General features: G+C 33.2%; 2 protein-coding genes across 2 annotated transcripts; both read right to left on the minus strand.

The window, feature by feature from the left end:
• Positions 1-1,329: 1,329 nt before the first annotated feature.
• Positions 1,330-3,510, minus strand: LOC108207625 (acid beta-fructofuranosidase-like). Its single transcript, XM_017378061.2, has 5 exons — positions 2,692-3,510; positions 2,443-2,604; positions 2,119-2,354; positions 1,840-1,927; positions 1,330-1,581 (listed from the first exon to the last, which is right to left on the minus strand). Exons 1-5 carry the CDS (start codon positions 3,415-3,417, stop codon positions 1,402-1,404), a joined length of 1,392 nt encoding a protein of 463 aa, XP_017233550.2. The 5' UTR covers positions 3,418-3,510; the 3' UTR covers positions 1,330-1,401.
• Positions 3,511-5,814: 2,304 nt separating this feature from the next.
• On the minus strand, positions 5,815-10,799 carry LOC108206477 (acid beta-fructofuranosidase-like). Its single transcript, XM_017376791.2, has 7 exons — positions 10,213-10,799; positions 10,019-10,027; positions 8,028-8,887; positions 7,326-7,487; positions 6,711-6,946; positions 6,474-6,561; positions 5,815-6,132 (listed from the first exon to the last, which is right to left on the minus strand). The coding sequence occupies exons 1-7, from the start codon at positions 10,607-10,609 to the stop codon at positions 5,929-5,931; spliced, it is 1,956 nt and encodes a 651-aa protein (XP_017232280.1). The 5' UTR covers positions 10,610-10,799; the 3' UTR covers positions 5,815-5,928.
• Positions 10,800-12,073: the final 1,274 nt, after the last annotated feature.

Consider the following 12,073-nt stretch of genomic DNA (forward strand, 5'->3'; position numbering starts at 1 on the left):
ATATAATACAGTTAATATAATAAATATGATTATAAATAAAAAATTTATATAAAATTTAAAATTTTCTTAATATGCTGATGGATATATAATTTGAAAGGAAAGAAGTATAAAATAATAAAACTGGAAAACAGGGAGAAATAATGATACGAAGATGTAAAATGCCAAAACTGAAACACAGGTTGTCAGCTGGCGATGGAAAATGTAAATTTGTCAACATCCACTACATCTCAAAGTAATATTTCTATGGGCTGTAGCTGTACCTGCCTTCCAATGTCATATACTACGTTTTTTCTTTCCTCGCTCAACAGTCTGTTCTTTGGATGTTTCAGAACAGCTGATTACTACTGCTTTCAAGATCTGATGAAAATTATTATCATTTGGTCAACTGTTCAATAATTTTCTTTTCACAGAATTCCAATTTACTATTTCATTGTGGCATTGAAGTCCAAAGTGATCATATTTCTTTTGTCGGATCAGATGGACTAATTAGATATTGTACCGATAAATAGAAAAACTCTACTCACAAGTTATGTTTCTTCAACATAACTGATAAAGAGAACTCCTATATTTACAAGACTAGCATTTGTATGAAACCCATAAGAGATTACATGCTTGTCACCATGTTCAAGTCTTCACCGAATGAATAAAAATAATTGTGTATATCAATTAATTATTACAAGGTGGATAGTCGGCGTCAGCTATTACAGGCACGATCTTTACATAAAATAAAACTCAGAGCTTTACAAGTAGTCGCTAGAAGATTCCAACATGTATGCAATGTATTAATGAATGTATAAACACACACCACCAGTGTCAAAATCCAGCATGTTTTGGTTGTCATGTCATTTTCTCCTCAAACATGTTATGCACATTCACATTCACGCTGAGTAGAGTTTAACTAATTGCTAAACTAAAAAACACTTAGTTTAGAAACTCTACTTAACCTCTTCCCCAAAACACTTCATCTTACTATACTACTCATCTAACCCATATTGGTGATTATATAGTAATTTTGGTGGTTGGATTTCAACTTTTACCTTCAATATATGCTTCATAGTTCTAGAAAGCGAAATTTGCTTAGGAATTTCTGATGCATATCAATTAAAACAAATCCGTATAATGTAATGTGCATCACCGATAAAAATTAATGTGAAATCAAACATGTCTCTGATGCTCATCATCTCTGCAAATGAAGTATCAGACCACTGTGCATAAACTATTTTTATCTGATTATTGTGTTATTTACCAATATTTTGATCCAGTACTCTTTTTTCTCTTTATATGAATCGGATATTGATGTAATACTAGGATGACAGTGCACACATGTAATGGAATGAAAGGATTTTAGTTTAATGAATATACTGTGATTTACATCATCAAATTGGCGTAATGGAAATGCCTTTAATTAGTACTAGTACTATTCATCTGCCAAATATTTACCGAAGCAGTGATATTAGCTTCAGTAGCATTGTTAAACAAGAAAATCTTGGCATCATCGGAGAAAGCTTTTGTTGGATACACCCTGGAGGTGATACAAGTCCTTCCTCCCTGAGAAAAGCTCTCCACAATAGAATGATCCACCTGGGAATAAATATCAATTTTATCTGAGTTAATACCCTATATTTGTGTAATTCTACAATCAAACGAAAGTAAACATATTCAGTTTATCTGATTCGGAAGCAGTGACATAGAATTAGATACTTCATCTGTATAAACTGATAACTTTTGATTTTTTGTTCAGTTCTGATTCTTTTTGTCTAGTTTTGTCTAGAAAATGATAGAACTATATATCTACTTGTGTGTGTGTATTTTCATGTCCCCGGATAATAAAGAACTTACCAGTATCCTGACTGTCACTTTTTCACCTTCGAGTACTGGAACTGTGCTGCCATATATTTCCTTGTCGACATCGTCTGCCTCAGATGACCTGCAAATATAAGCAATGCATTAAGCATTTCGTCGGACTGTATCTTATAATACCAATTGCAAATTTATATGTGCAGAATGAATAATTAAATACAGCTGATGTTAATGTCTTATTACTCGACCCCTTATAAATATGTAAGCAACAATTTAATTAGCGCGCATATCAGAACAAGGAAATAGTAAAACACACACCTTGAATGATCAGCACAGAAGAAGGTCTTGAGATTCCCATCTGACCCTTTAACAATGTAAAAGTATATAGGTGTTTGCTCAGACAAATCTTGGTAAGCAAGAACCAACAAACCAAATGGTCCTAATGCGCCACGTCCAGCAGCTCCTGTACTGTTATTACAAGCATACACCTCATCTGTTTTCTGTGCTCTCTCCAAGCTTTCCTTATCTACCTCAAATTCCGCTACAATGTCTAACTGCAGGACATTCAGGTATATATTATCTATAATATTCTATATGTATGTGCTACACTTTTTATATGCCAAAAACATAAATTGTACAAACCTGACTTGTCAAGCCGATTTCGAGTGGCACAACTGCACCGCTGTTAATCTCCAAATTTTGGAAAACTGAATGATTTGATCTTAGTGTGTCAACCTCTGCAACAGGCCATTGAAGTAAATTGTTACCTGTTGTATTATCCAACATTACCGTCCTTGGAATACCCTGTCAAGCATAGCAACATCAACTCTGGTTACAAAAAGAATATACACCATAAACTAAGACGTAATAATAAAAAAGTATGAAGTATACCTGAACGGAAGCCCAATCCTTTTGAATGTCCGTATTATTACTATCAGTTTCTTTAATCCAACTCCACAATACTCTCCTGTTCTTATTTGTATCATTAAATGTTTTTGAGGCATAATATATCCCATAATCATATCTCAGCCCAATACCAACATCTAATGCTGGATCATCTGGAACCCATGTACCGTTAACCGGGTCATAAGTACCAATGGCATAATAATCATTTCTATCATCGTCAAGACTAGCCTTCATAACATATTTGACTTCAAGCTCATCAACTGATGTCTTCACCCTATCTTCCCCAGGTTTTGAAACCGGGTACAAGTCTACACATTCCCACATACCTGTACCCTTAACCTCATGTAAAAACCCGTCTACAAGGGTAATATTTTTAAAATCTTCGGTATCAAAAACCAAAGAAATGCCTGTTGTGTTTTGCTTTGAGCCAATAATAAAACGCCACTTTCCCTCAGGCGTTAACCAGGCAGTTGTCGGGTCACGAAAGTCCTTGGGACCAATTCCAGGAGGTGGGACTATAATCGGGTTATTAGGGTACTTAACCCATTTAATGAGGAGCGGATCAGATGGATCAGCCGGATATGCTAAATTCTGCACTTGCACTGATTCATTGGTTGATCCGGTGTACAGCATCATAATTCGACCATCAGGGAGTATTGTAGCAGAGCCTGTCCAAACACCATTGGTATCATACCATTGATCAGTGGTCATGGCAACCGGAAGATACTCCCAGTGGATCAAGTCCTTTGAAGCCGCATGGCCCCAAACAATTTTCGGTCCCCATTCTGCCCCATCCGGGTTGTATTGATAGAACAGATGGTACCATCCTTTGTAAAATAAAGGGCCTGCCAATAAACATCCATCTTTAAATTCATTGATTGAATATCACCAAAATTCACAAGTATAGTAGCTCTGTGTTAATAATCAATCTCAGTCCTCTTCATCTAAAAACATAAATTTGTTGGATTCATATCGAATCTACGAATCAATGGACTAGCTAGACACTTTAAATAAGTCTTGAGAGCTTATAATCAAACAAACAATGTTACATTAGACGGCATTATGATATATTGTTGCTGCGAAATTATAAATATGCATGCAATGTGATTGGAATAATGAATTAAAGAATCGAGATAAGAATATGAATATGAGATGGGAATTGAGCAACTTACCATCAGGATCTGATCAAAGGAATGAAGAGCAGATTCATTGGCGCCGTTGACAGATAGAGAGCAATCATGCGTAAAACAAAGAAATGAAATTAAGCCCAAAATAAATGAGATTTGCGCATATATTAATTTATTTTAAAGAAATTATAAGGAAAATTTTAAATTTAGTTAAAAATAATTATATTATTCTCTTATAAATAAAAATATGTATGTATAAATAAAATACATCACTGGCAAAAATAAATAAATAAATAAAGTACATCACTATTTTGTGTTGATTTAATCAAGACGTTTATATTATAAATGAGAAGAGTAACAAAAATAATAATTTACCAAATCAAGAATTTTATATCATGAAATGTTTAATCAAGGATAAAAATATTTTAATAAAAATAATTATGGATATAGGGTAAAATAGTTTCTTTTAGGGGACATTCAACACTGAATTTACCAAAAAAAAACACATCCCAATGCATGAGAGATTTCTGCATAATTGTGCAAGTTGAATAATTAACTATAAAACAAAGATTTATAAATTTGAAATGCAATTAAAAAGGTTTTAGCAGGGATCATATATGTAATGTACCATTCATCCAATTCTTGGGGGGTCGAAAATGAAACGCTGGTCTCTGCCAATACAACATGGTGGAGTTCCATGCAAAATTATCTCCCTGCTTTGATCCCCCTACATTCCACCGGAATGACTTCATCGAAACTCCTTCAGACACCCCTGGCGGTTGCGTAGCTTGGACAACCGCCGCACCGTAACCGTTTGATAGCAAAAACACCACAACAATTATCTTAAATATTGCATACACAAACTTCAAAGTATTTGGACTGTGAGAGACGGTGCTTTGGTTCTCCATTTTGAGATTAAGAAAAATATGGTTGAAGGTGTACTAATGTTGGTATTTAACGATTTAAAGATCACTTAATAGATAAAGAAGTAAATGGAAATTATGTTTATATGCATTTATTGTATTTCTGCTAACTGTTTTTAAACGAAAGAAGAAAAAACGACGAGAGAAGTCATTTATGAGTAGCTGTACTACGTACCAAAAATTAACTAACCAAACCCACAGGATACCGGACTTCGAATTGCTATTTTGATAAAGGGTCTTTCTAGTGTGTGCCCATAACAACCACTTTATGTTGAGGTGGAGGTTTTACTAACAACCATTTATGAGGGTTTTTTTGTTGTGCAAAAGTATGTTCTACAAATTCTATTGAAACTAGACGAGATCTCCTAGATTTTTAACCTATTACTCTTTCTGATAAGAAGATCTCAAATAACAAAATTTGGTAGTATATCTATAAATTTTTGAAAATAGGATGATGACTCATAAATGTGGTCTTGAAATTTTTTGATTTCACAAATATATAGATTTTAATAATAATTTCTAGATTTGTAGGGGGTCATCAAATTTGATTTTTGAAGAGTCTTGGATCACAGATCGTTAGAGGAAGTATTTATCTCAAATTCTAAAAATTTAATTTTGAAGGATCATAATCGTTAGAGGATGTATTTAATTCAAATTTTAGAAATTTGTAGAAGCTATTAATAATTATCAATTTAGTAATCAATAGCATGTTATTATTATTTCAAGTTATAAATATAATCATGTATTGCTTTAATATAATAACTCATAAGGTGGGATTTGCTCGAGATCTTTAATGGTTCGACATATATAATTATCAATAACAACTTGGCTAAAATTATGGCTAAAATTATAGATAAAGTATGGTTGAAGTGTGATATTTTCGTGAGATTATGTTAATGTTTATTTTTTGGTATGTTAACTCAGTTAAAGATTTTTAATGATCGGAATTTCTCTAACCAGTCTTGTTCACACAAAATGTGTTATATTTCGGCAAATATTACATAATATATTACAAGTCCAATTTAGTCAAATATTATAATCAACTTTTATAACTTGGATGTGTAATAGACCATCTTTTCATCTTTGTTTATTGAAGTAAAACTCTATCAAAGTACATCCAAAAATAAAATGAAACAATTTTAATTGAAAGAATATATAATGAATATTGCAATTTACATCATTAATTCTGTGAAATGGGAATGTCTTTGAGCAGTGTTCATCTGCCAAATATTGAGGGAAGCAGTGATCTTAGCTTCAGTAGCATTATTAAACAAGAAAACCTTGGCATTATTGTAGATGGCTTTTGTTGGATAAACCCGAGAAGTTATACATGTCCTCCCTCCTTGAGAAAAGCTTTCCACAATTGAATGATCCACCTGAGAATTAATATCAATTTTAGGTTATGTTAATAACAGTCTTTGTAGTTTTTGCATATAAACAAAACTAAATCAAATCATTTGATGTCTAACTTGGCAAACGAGTCTAAGAATTATAGCTTAAGATATCATATAGTTAATCTCTTGAAAATGCTCTGAGACACTGTTTCGGCCGCCAAAAAATTATTTACTATGTCCTTTTCTTGAATTTAATCTATTTTCTGTTTTGTATTGTCCTAAATATATTGAGTGCATATAAAAAAATACATTTAAATTTATACTCAACATCTTTAAACAATCAGACTACAGTATTCCCAAGAACAGTGAAAAACAGAACTTACCAATATCCTGACTGTTAATTTTTCACCTCTTAGTACTGGAACTATGCTGCCATAAATTTCCTTGTCAACATCGGTTGCCTCAGAAGACCTGGAAAAATAAGCAACACAACAGTTATGAACGTGGTCATTTTTTCAGTAACTTTCTGGGTTGACTGCCAGGGAGACGCCTTGTTGATAAATAAACAATGATTTAACAGGGGAAAGTAGATCGCAATAAGGATATACTACAAAACAGACCTTGAATGATCAGCACAGAAGAAGGTCTTGAGATCTCCACCTGACCCTTTAACAATGTAAAAGTATATAGGTGTTTGCTCCAAAAGTTGTTCATCAGCAAGAATCAACAAACCAAATGGTCCTAATGCGCCACGTCCAGCAGCTCCCATACTGTTTTTACAATCATACACCTCATTTGATTCTTGTACACTCTCCAAGCTTTTCTTATCAACCTCAAATTCAGCTGTAATATCTAACTGCAAGATTGACATATGGCACCAGCTTAATTTTAGCTACAAAGTTTAGCCTAGTAAATACTCCCTCCATCCCATTTTAAGTATCATGTTTGACTTTTGAATGGTCAAATTGACCAAATTTTGACTGAGATTTACACATATTATATAATTTTTAAAAGTAAAAAAAATTATATCATTATAAAGTACATACAATATATTATAAAATGTAATTTTTAGTTTTTTAGAATAATATCAACTTTTTTCTTTATGCTTGGTCAAAAATTGGTCAATTTGACCGTTGAAAGTCAAAACAGAACACTTAAAATGGGATGGAGGGAGTACTATATATATCCGTAACATCTTCAGTTACAGTTATGCCAAAAACATGAATTGTACAAACCTGACTCCCTAAGCCAATTTCAAGTGGCACAACTGCACCGCCGTTGACCTCCAAATTTTCAAATACCGTTTTGTTTGATCTTAACTTGTTCACCTCCTCAACTGGCCATTGAAGTAGATTGCTACCAGTTTTATGATCAAACAATATCGTCCTTGGAATGCCCTATTGAGAAGAACATCATCAATTTTGCAATAATTAGTTTACTTAAATGATTTATTCAAAATCTTGAAATTTCAACTCTTTGTATTCTTCTATGCCCAGAGTATACTGGATCTACAGAATCATGTGTAACTGTGTAAGCGGATTTCCATGATTAGCATTAACAAACAAGTAATATAACTACGGTTTGTCTAGTGTGTGCCCATGGGCACATGCTAAGCGCGGAAATTTTTGTATTTGGGAGATTTTGATTGGGGTGGTTGGTGTATTTGCAGGGGGGTCCACCATTATCAAAAGAGAAGAACCAATCAAAATGATCTAAGCACAAAATTTTCCGCGCTTAGCATGTGCCCATGGGCACACCATAGAAAAACCGATATAACTAAGAGAAATATTTCCATGTGATGCCAAGTATGAATTAACTATCAATATAGTTCTAAAATACAAATATATAATTATATGATAGGCAATATGATAATATTACTACATCATTACTATATATTAAGTAAAATATGAACTTAAAAATTATGTATAAAGATATACCTGAACGGATGCCCAACCCTTTTTAATGTCGCTAAGTTCGCTATCAGTTTCTTTAATCCAACTCCACAACACTCTCCTCTTCTTGTTTGAATCATAAAATGTTTTTGAGGCATAATATATCCCATAATCGTACCTCAGTCCTATACCAACATCCATTTTCGGATTATCCGGAACCCAAGTAGTGGAGACCGGGTCATAAGTTCCAAGTGCATAATAATCATTTCTATCATCATCAAGGCTGGCCTTCATAACATGTTTCACTCCAAGACCATTAATTGATGTGTCCAGCCCATTTTCCCCAACTTTCGAAATTGGGTAGAAGTCCACACATTCCCACATACCTGTACCATGGACTGCATGGAGCAATCCATCTAGCAGGGTAAAATTTTTAAAATCTACGGTGTCGTAAACCAATGAAATGCCGGTTTTGTTAAGTTTTGATCCAATAACAAAACGCCACATACCCTCAGGCGTTAACCACGCAGTTGTCGGGTCACGAAAATCCTTGAAATCAATACCAGGCGGTGGGACTAAAACAGGGTTATTGGGATACTTGATCCATTCAATGAGGAGGGGATCAGATGGATCAGCAGGATATGCTAGATTTTGCACCTGTACTGATTCATTGGTTGATCCGGTATATAACATCACAATTTGACCATCAGGAAGAATTGTAGCAGACCCAGTCCACACACCGTTGACATCATACCATTGATCAGTGACCATAGCCACTGGAAGATGGTTCCAGTGAATCAAGTCTCTTGATACTGCATGGCCCCAAACAATTTTTTTACCCCATATTGCACCATCTCGGTTGTATTGATAGAATAAATGGTACCATCCTTTGTAGAACAATGGACCTGCCAAAAATAATATATGAGCTTAGCACTACTAGTTTCGCGATTAATTATGATCTTAGCACATATATTTTGCTCGGATCTGATGCAGGCTGATTAATGGACAAGGATATGCCGATCCATAATATAACACTTATTTGTCTATATTACATTCAAATTCAGGTCTATGGACTACACATGCAATACATATATATCAGTAGTTTCTCTGGAGAATTTCTTGAAAGTAATTCATTATAAAATTTTAAAAATTATATATTTCTTTACTACTGATATTTAATTCACATAACCACAAGATGATATTAAGATTTTGAAGGATATTCAATACCAATATAGTACTGTAACACTTACAGAACTTGAATACATTAAACATAGATGTCCGGTTGGCAGGTGGGAATGAAATGAGAATGGATATCCCAGGTGTGTGTGGGATGATTGATTTACCCGCACAACAAAATTGCAAATCTCAACACCAACCATGAATTTAAATTTCTAATACTCCCGTTAACCGGACTCATCAACCTCAAACCAAATACTTCTTGAATAACCAGCTTACATTAAAACCTCTATTCTATGAATTAATAACGTCGGAACCATTAAAATTTTATTAATTTATTGAGCTTAAATATGTATTATCACTATTATATTGTGACTAAAAATCTGTAATGCAAATATCAAGTTATCGCGGGTTATTAATAAATCAGTTATTATCTTTTCCAGGTTATACAGTATTAAGTTCACTCATACCATCCCCTCGTAATCATCGCCTAATGGAACAATTATTTAACGTCTGATGGAGTATGAGTTGTGGGCTGCGGCACAATTTAAGAGTTTCTTTATTCATGTACACAAACTGCTGTAATTTTAAAGTGAATAATGCAACAAGTAGGTATGCTTTTTTGGAACAAAACAGTAAAGTTTCTTCATTCTTGGTTCATGCAGAAACAGCTACAAGATGGGCATAAAAAAAATACTGCAAGAAGGATGAGTTTTTTGAAGAGTTTTAGGTGGCCAAGAACACAAGTCTAGATTCAATTTGAGAGTGACAGGGATGCTGAATATACTCATTCTTTGAATAATCAATGAAATAAATCAAACGTCACAATCTATACAAAGAACACAAGTTAAGGAACTTACCATTAGGATCTGGTCAACGGAATAAAGAGAAGATACATCGGCACCATGCAACAATTATGCCAATCCAGCGCATGCCAAAACATAAACAACAATTAATTAATTGAGTAACATGAGATTAAACATGATAATGCTAATTTTATTTATTTTTATTTTTCGAGGTGAATAAACATTTTAAAAAAAATTAACGTAAGTACCGTTCATCCAATTCTTGGTCGGTTGAAAATGAAACGCAGTTCTTTGCCAAGACAACGCGTTGGAGTTCCACGGAAAATTCGCTGGCGGCTCGTTTCCCAATAATGGCCGCCGGAACGACTTCATCGACACTCCTTCCGACACGCCACGCCCCACCAACTCCGATATTTTCTCCGGCGACTCCGTACTCATTTTCACGGCACCACCGTCGTTAGTTGAAAACGAAAACATCGCACCCATGATCAACCCAACTGCCAAAACCCCACTCAACACAAGCACAAACTTCAAGGATCGCCGCCGACCATTTTGCGTGGCCGGAGAGACGCCTGAAGACGGCGCATTGTCGCCGTCCGGGAGAGGAGTGTACGGATGATGAGAGATGGTTATTCGATCCTCCATATGAAATATAAGAAACTGTGCAGCTAAATGAATTCGAGATTTTATTTAACGAATACAAAAACACAAATACAGAAACGTATAGTATTATTTGTATGTAGGAAATCTGAGAGTGGTTATGATTTATGAAGAGACCATTAGCAGCTTATATACGCTGGATATTTGTAGGTTGAAAAACAAGTGGATTCTTGACAGGAGAGTTTTACTAGGTGTATATTCTCGTGAAGTGTCGTCTTGTACCAATTATTACATGATTTGTCAATTAAATTATCCCTTTTTTTATTCTTGGAGTATCATGCAAAAAAGCTGTGTTTCTTTTTTGACGAAAAGGAACTAATTTGATATTTTATTGCGGAATTATCTATGGGTATTTTAATTTTAATTTGGAATATGTACTGACGTCTTTCCCCTGCATAATGGATTAAAGATTTTCCTTATTTTGTAAACGAACGAAATGCAGTTATTGTGAAAATAAATACTTGTGCGATAAACTCTAATTTACTTGAGATTGAGATCTCCAATGATTGTATGAATATAATTCTTTTTACTGAATGAGCTGGCATAACAGGTGGTGCATAAGTTACTTTTGGAAAGCTACAGGTGGCACATAATATACCATAATTGATTATACATTTTCAAACCAATAATACGTGTCTAATACACATTAGTAAATTGACATCGGGATGACATAATTTATAAATTTATTATGTACTAAATTAAAAATATTATTTTCTTTATTTATGATTAACACAAATATCAATTTTCGGATTTTTAAATTATTTATATACTCGAACAATGTTATGAGAAGTCACTTGTTTCTTGAGATGTGGAAATGAGTTATGAGTTTTTTACATATCAAACTCATATATGATATTTGGTTATAGAATGTTAAGATTTCAATCTAGTATCTCAGGTTCCCACAGTATGAGGTTTCGATATCGAAGGAGAGAGATGGATAATGAAATGGAGCTACGGAATCAATTTTATTTTTTGTTTTTTATTAAATAATTAAATATTCATATTTGCTACACGAATATTAATTATTGATCTAAATATATATATGATAATATTTTTTATTAATATTTTTAATTAATATAAATTAATAACTCGATTTTTTTTATTAATTAAATATATTTAGTTCGAGACTCGGACACATGATATTACACATAAATATTTTAATTATTATTATTTGTTATAAATAGAATATTTTATTTTAGTACGATAATAGATGATGCGAAGTCTTGTTACATGTATGTGAAAATTGGCCAAACAGAATTAATATCATGAGCTTGACTAAAATCATAGAGAATAATAATGTCTTGAAATTAATATTTTTCTTCTATTTACATACATTGTTTACAATTTATAAATATCTTAACCTTTAATAACTTTTAAATAATCTATATTTTATATAATTTAACCGTTCAATTTTAACCAACATGAAGATACTTTAAATAATTATATTCT

Source organism: Daucus carota, chromosome 2 (assembly GCF_001625215.2).
Source record: "Daucus carota subsp. sativus chromosome 2, DH1 v3.0, whole genome shotgun sequence".
Classification (NCBI taxonomy): Eukaryota; Viridiplantae; Streptophyta; class Magnoliopsida; order Apiales; family Apiaceae; genus Daucus; species Daucus carota.

Bases quoted from the DNA above. Each gene is read 5' to 3' on its own strand.
- LOC108207625 (XM_017378061.2), bottom strand. From the start codon at position 3,417: ATGACCACTGATCAATGGTATGATACCAATGGTGTTTGGACAGGCTCT. The intron at 2,355-2,442 runs GTTTGTACAATT...AATGTCCTGCAG, and splicing joins AAATCGGCTTGACAAGTCAG to TTAGACATTGTAGCGGAATT. The intron at 1,928-2,118 runs GTGTGTGTTTTA...TTATATTTGCAG, and splicing joins TTCTGTGCTGATCATTCAAG to GTCATCTGAGGCAGACGATG.
- LOC108206477 (XM_017376791.2), bottom strand. From the start codon at position 10,609: ATGGAGGATCGAATAACCATCTCTCATCATCCGTACACTCCTCTCCCG. The intron at 7,488-8,027 runs GTATATCTTTAT...TCTTCTCAATAG, and splicing joins AGGGTTGGGCATCCGTTCAG to GGCATTCCAAGGACGATATT. The intron at 6,947-7,325 runs GTTTGTACAATT...TCAATCTTGCAG, and splicing joins AAATTGGCTTAGGGAGTCAG to TTAGATATTACAGCTGAATT.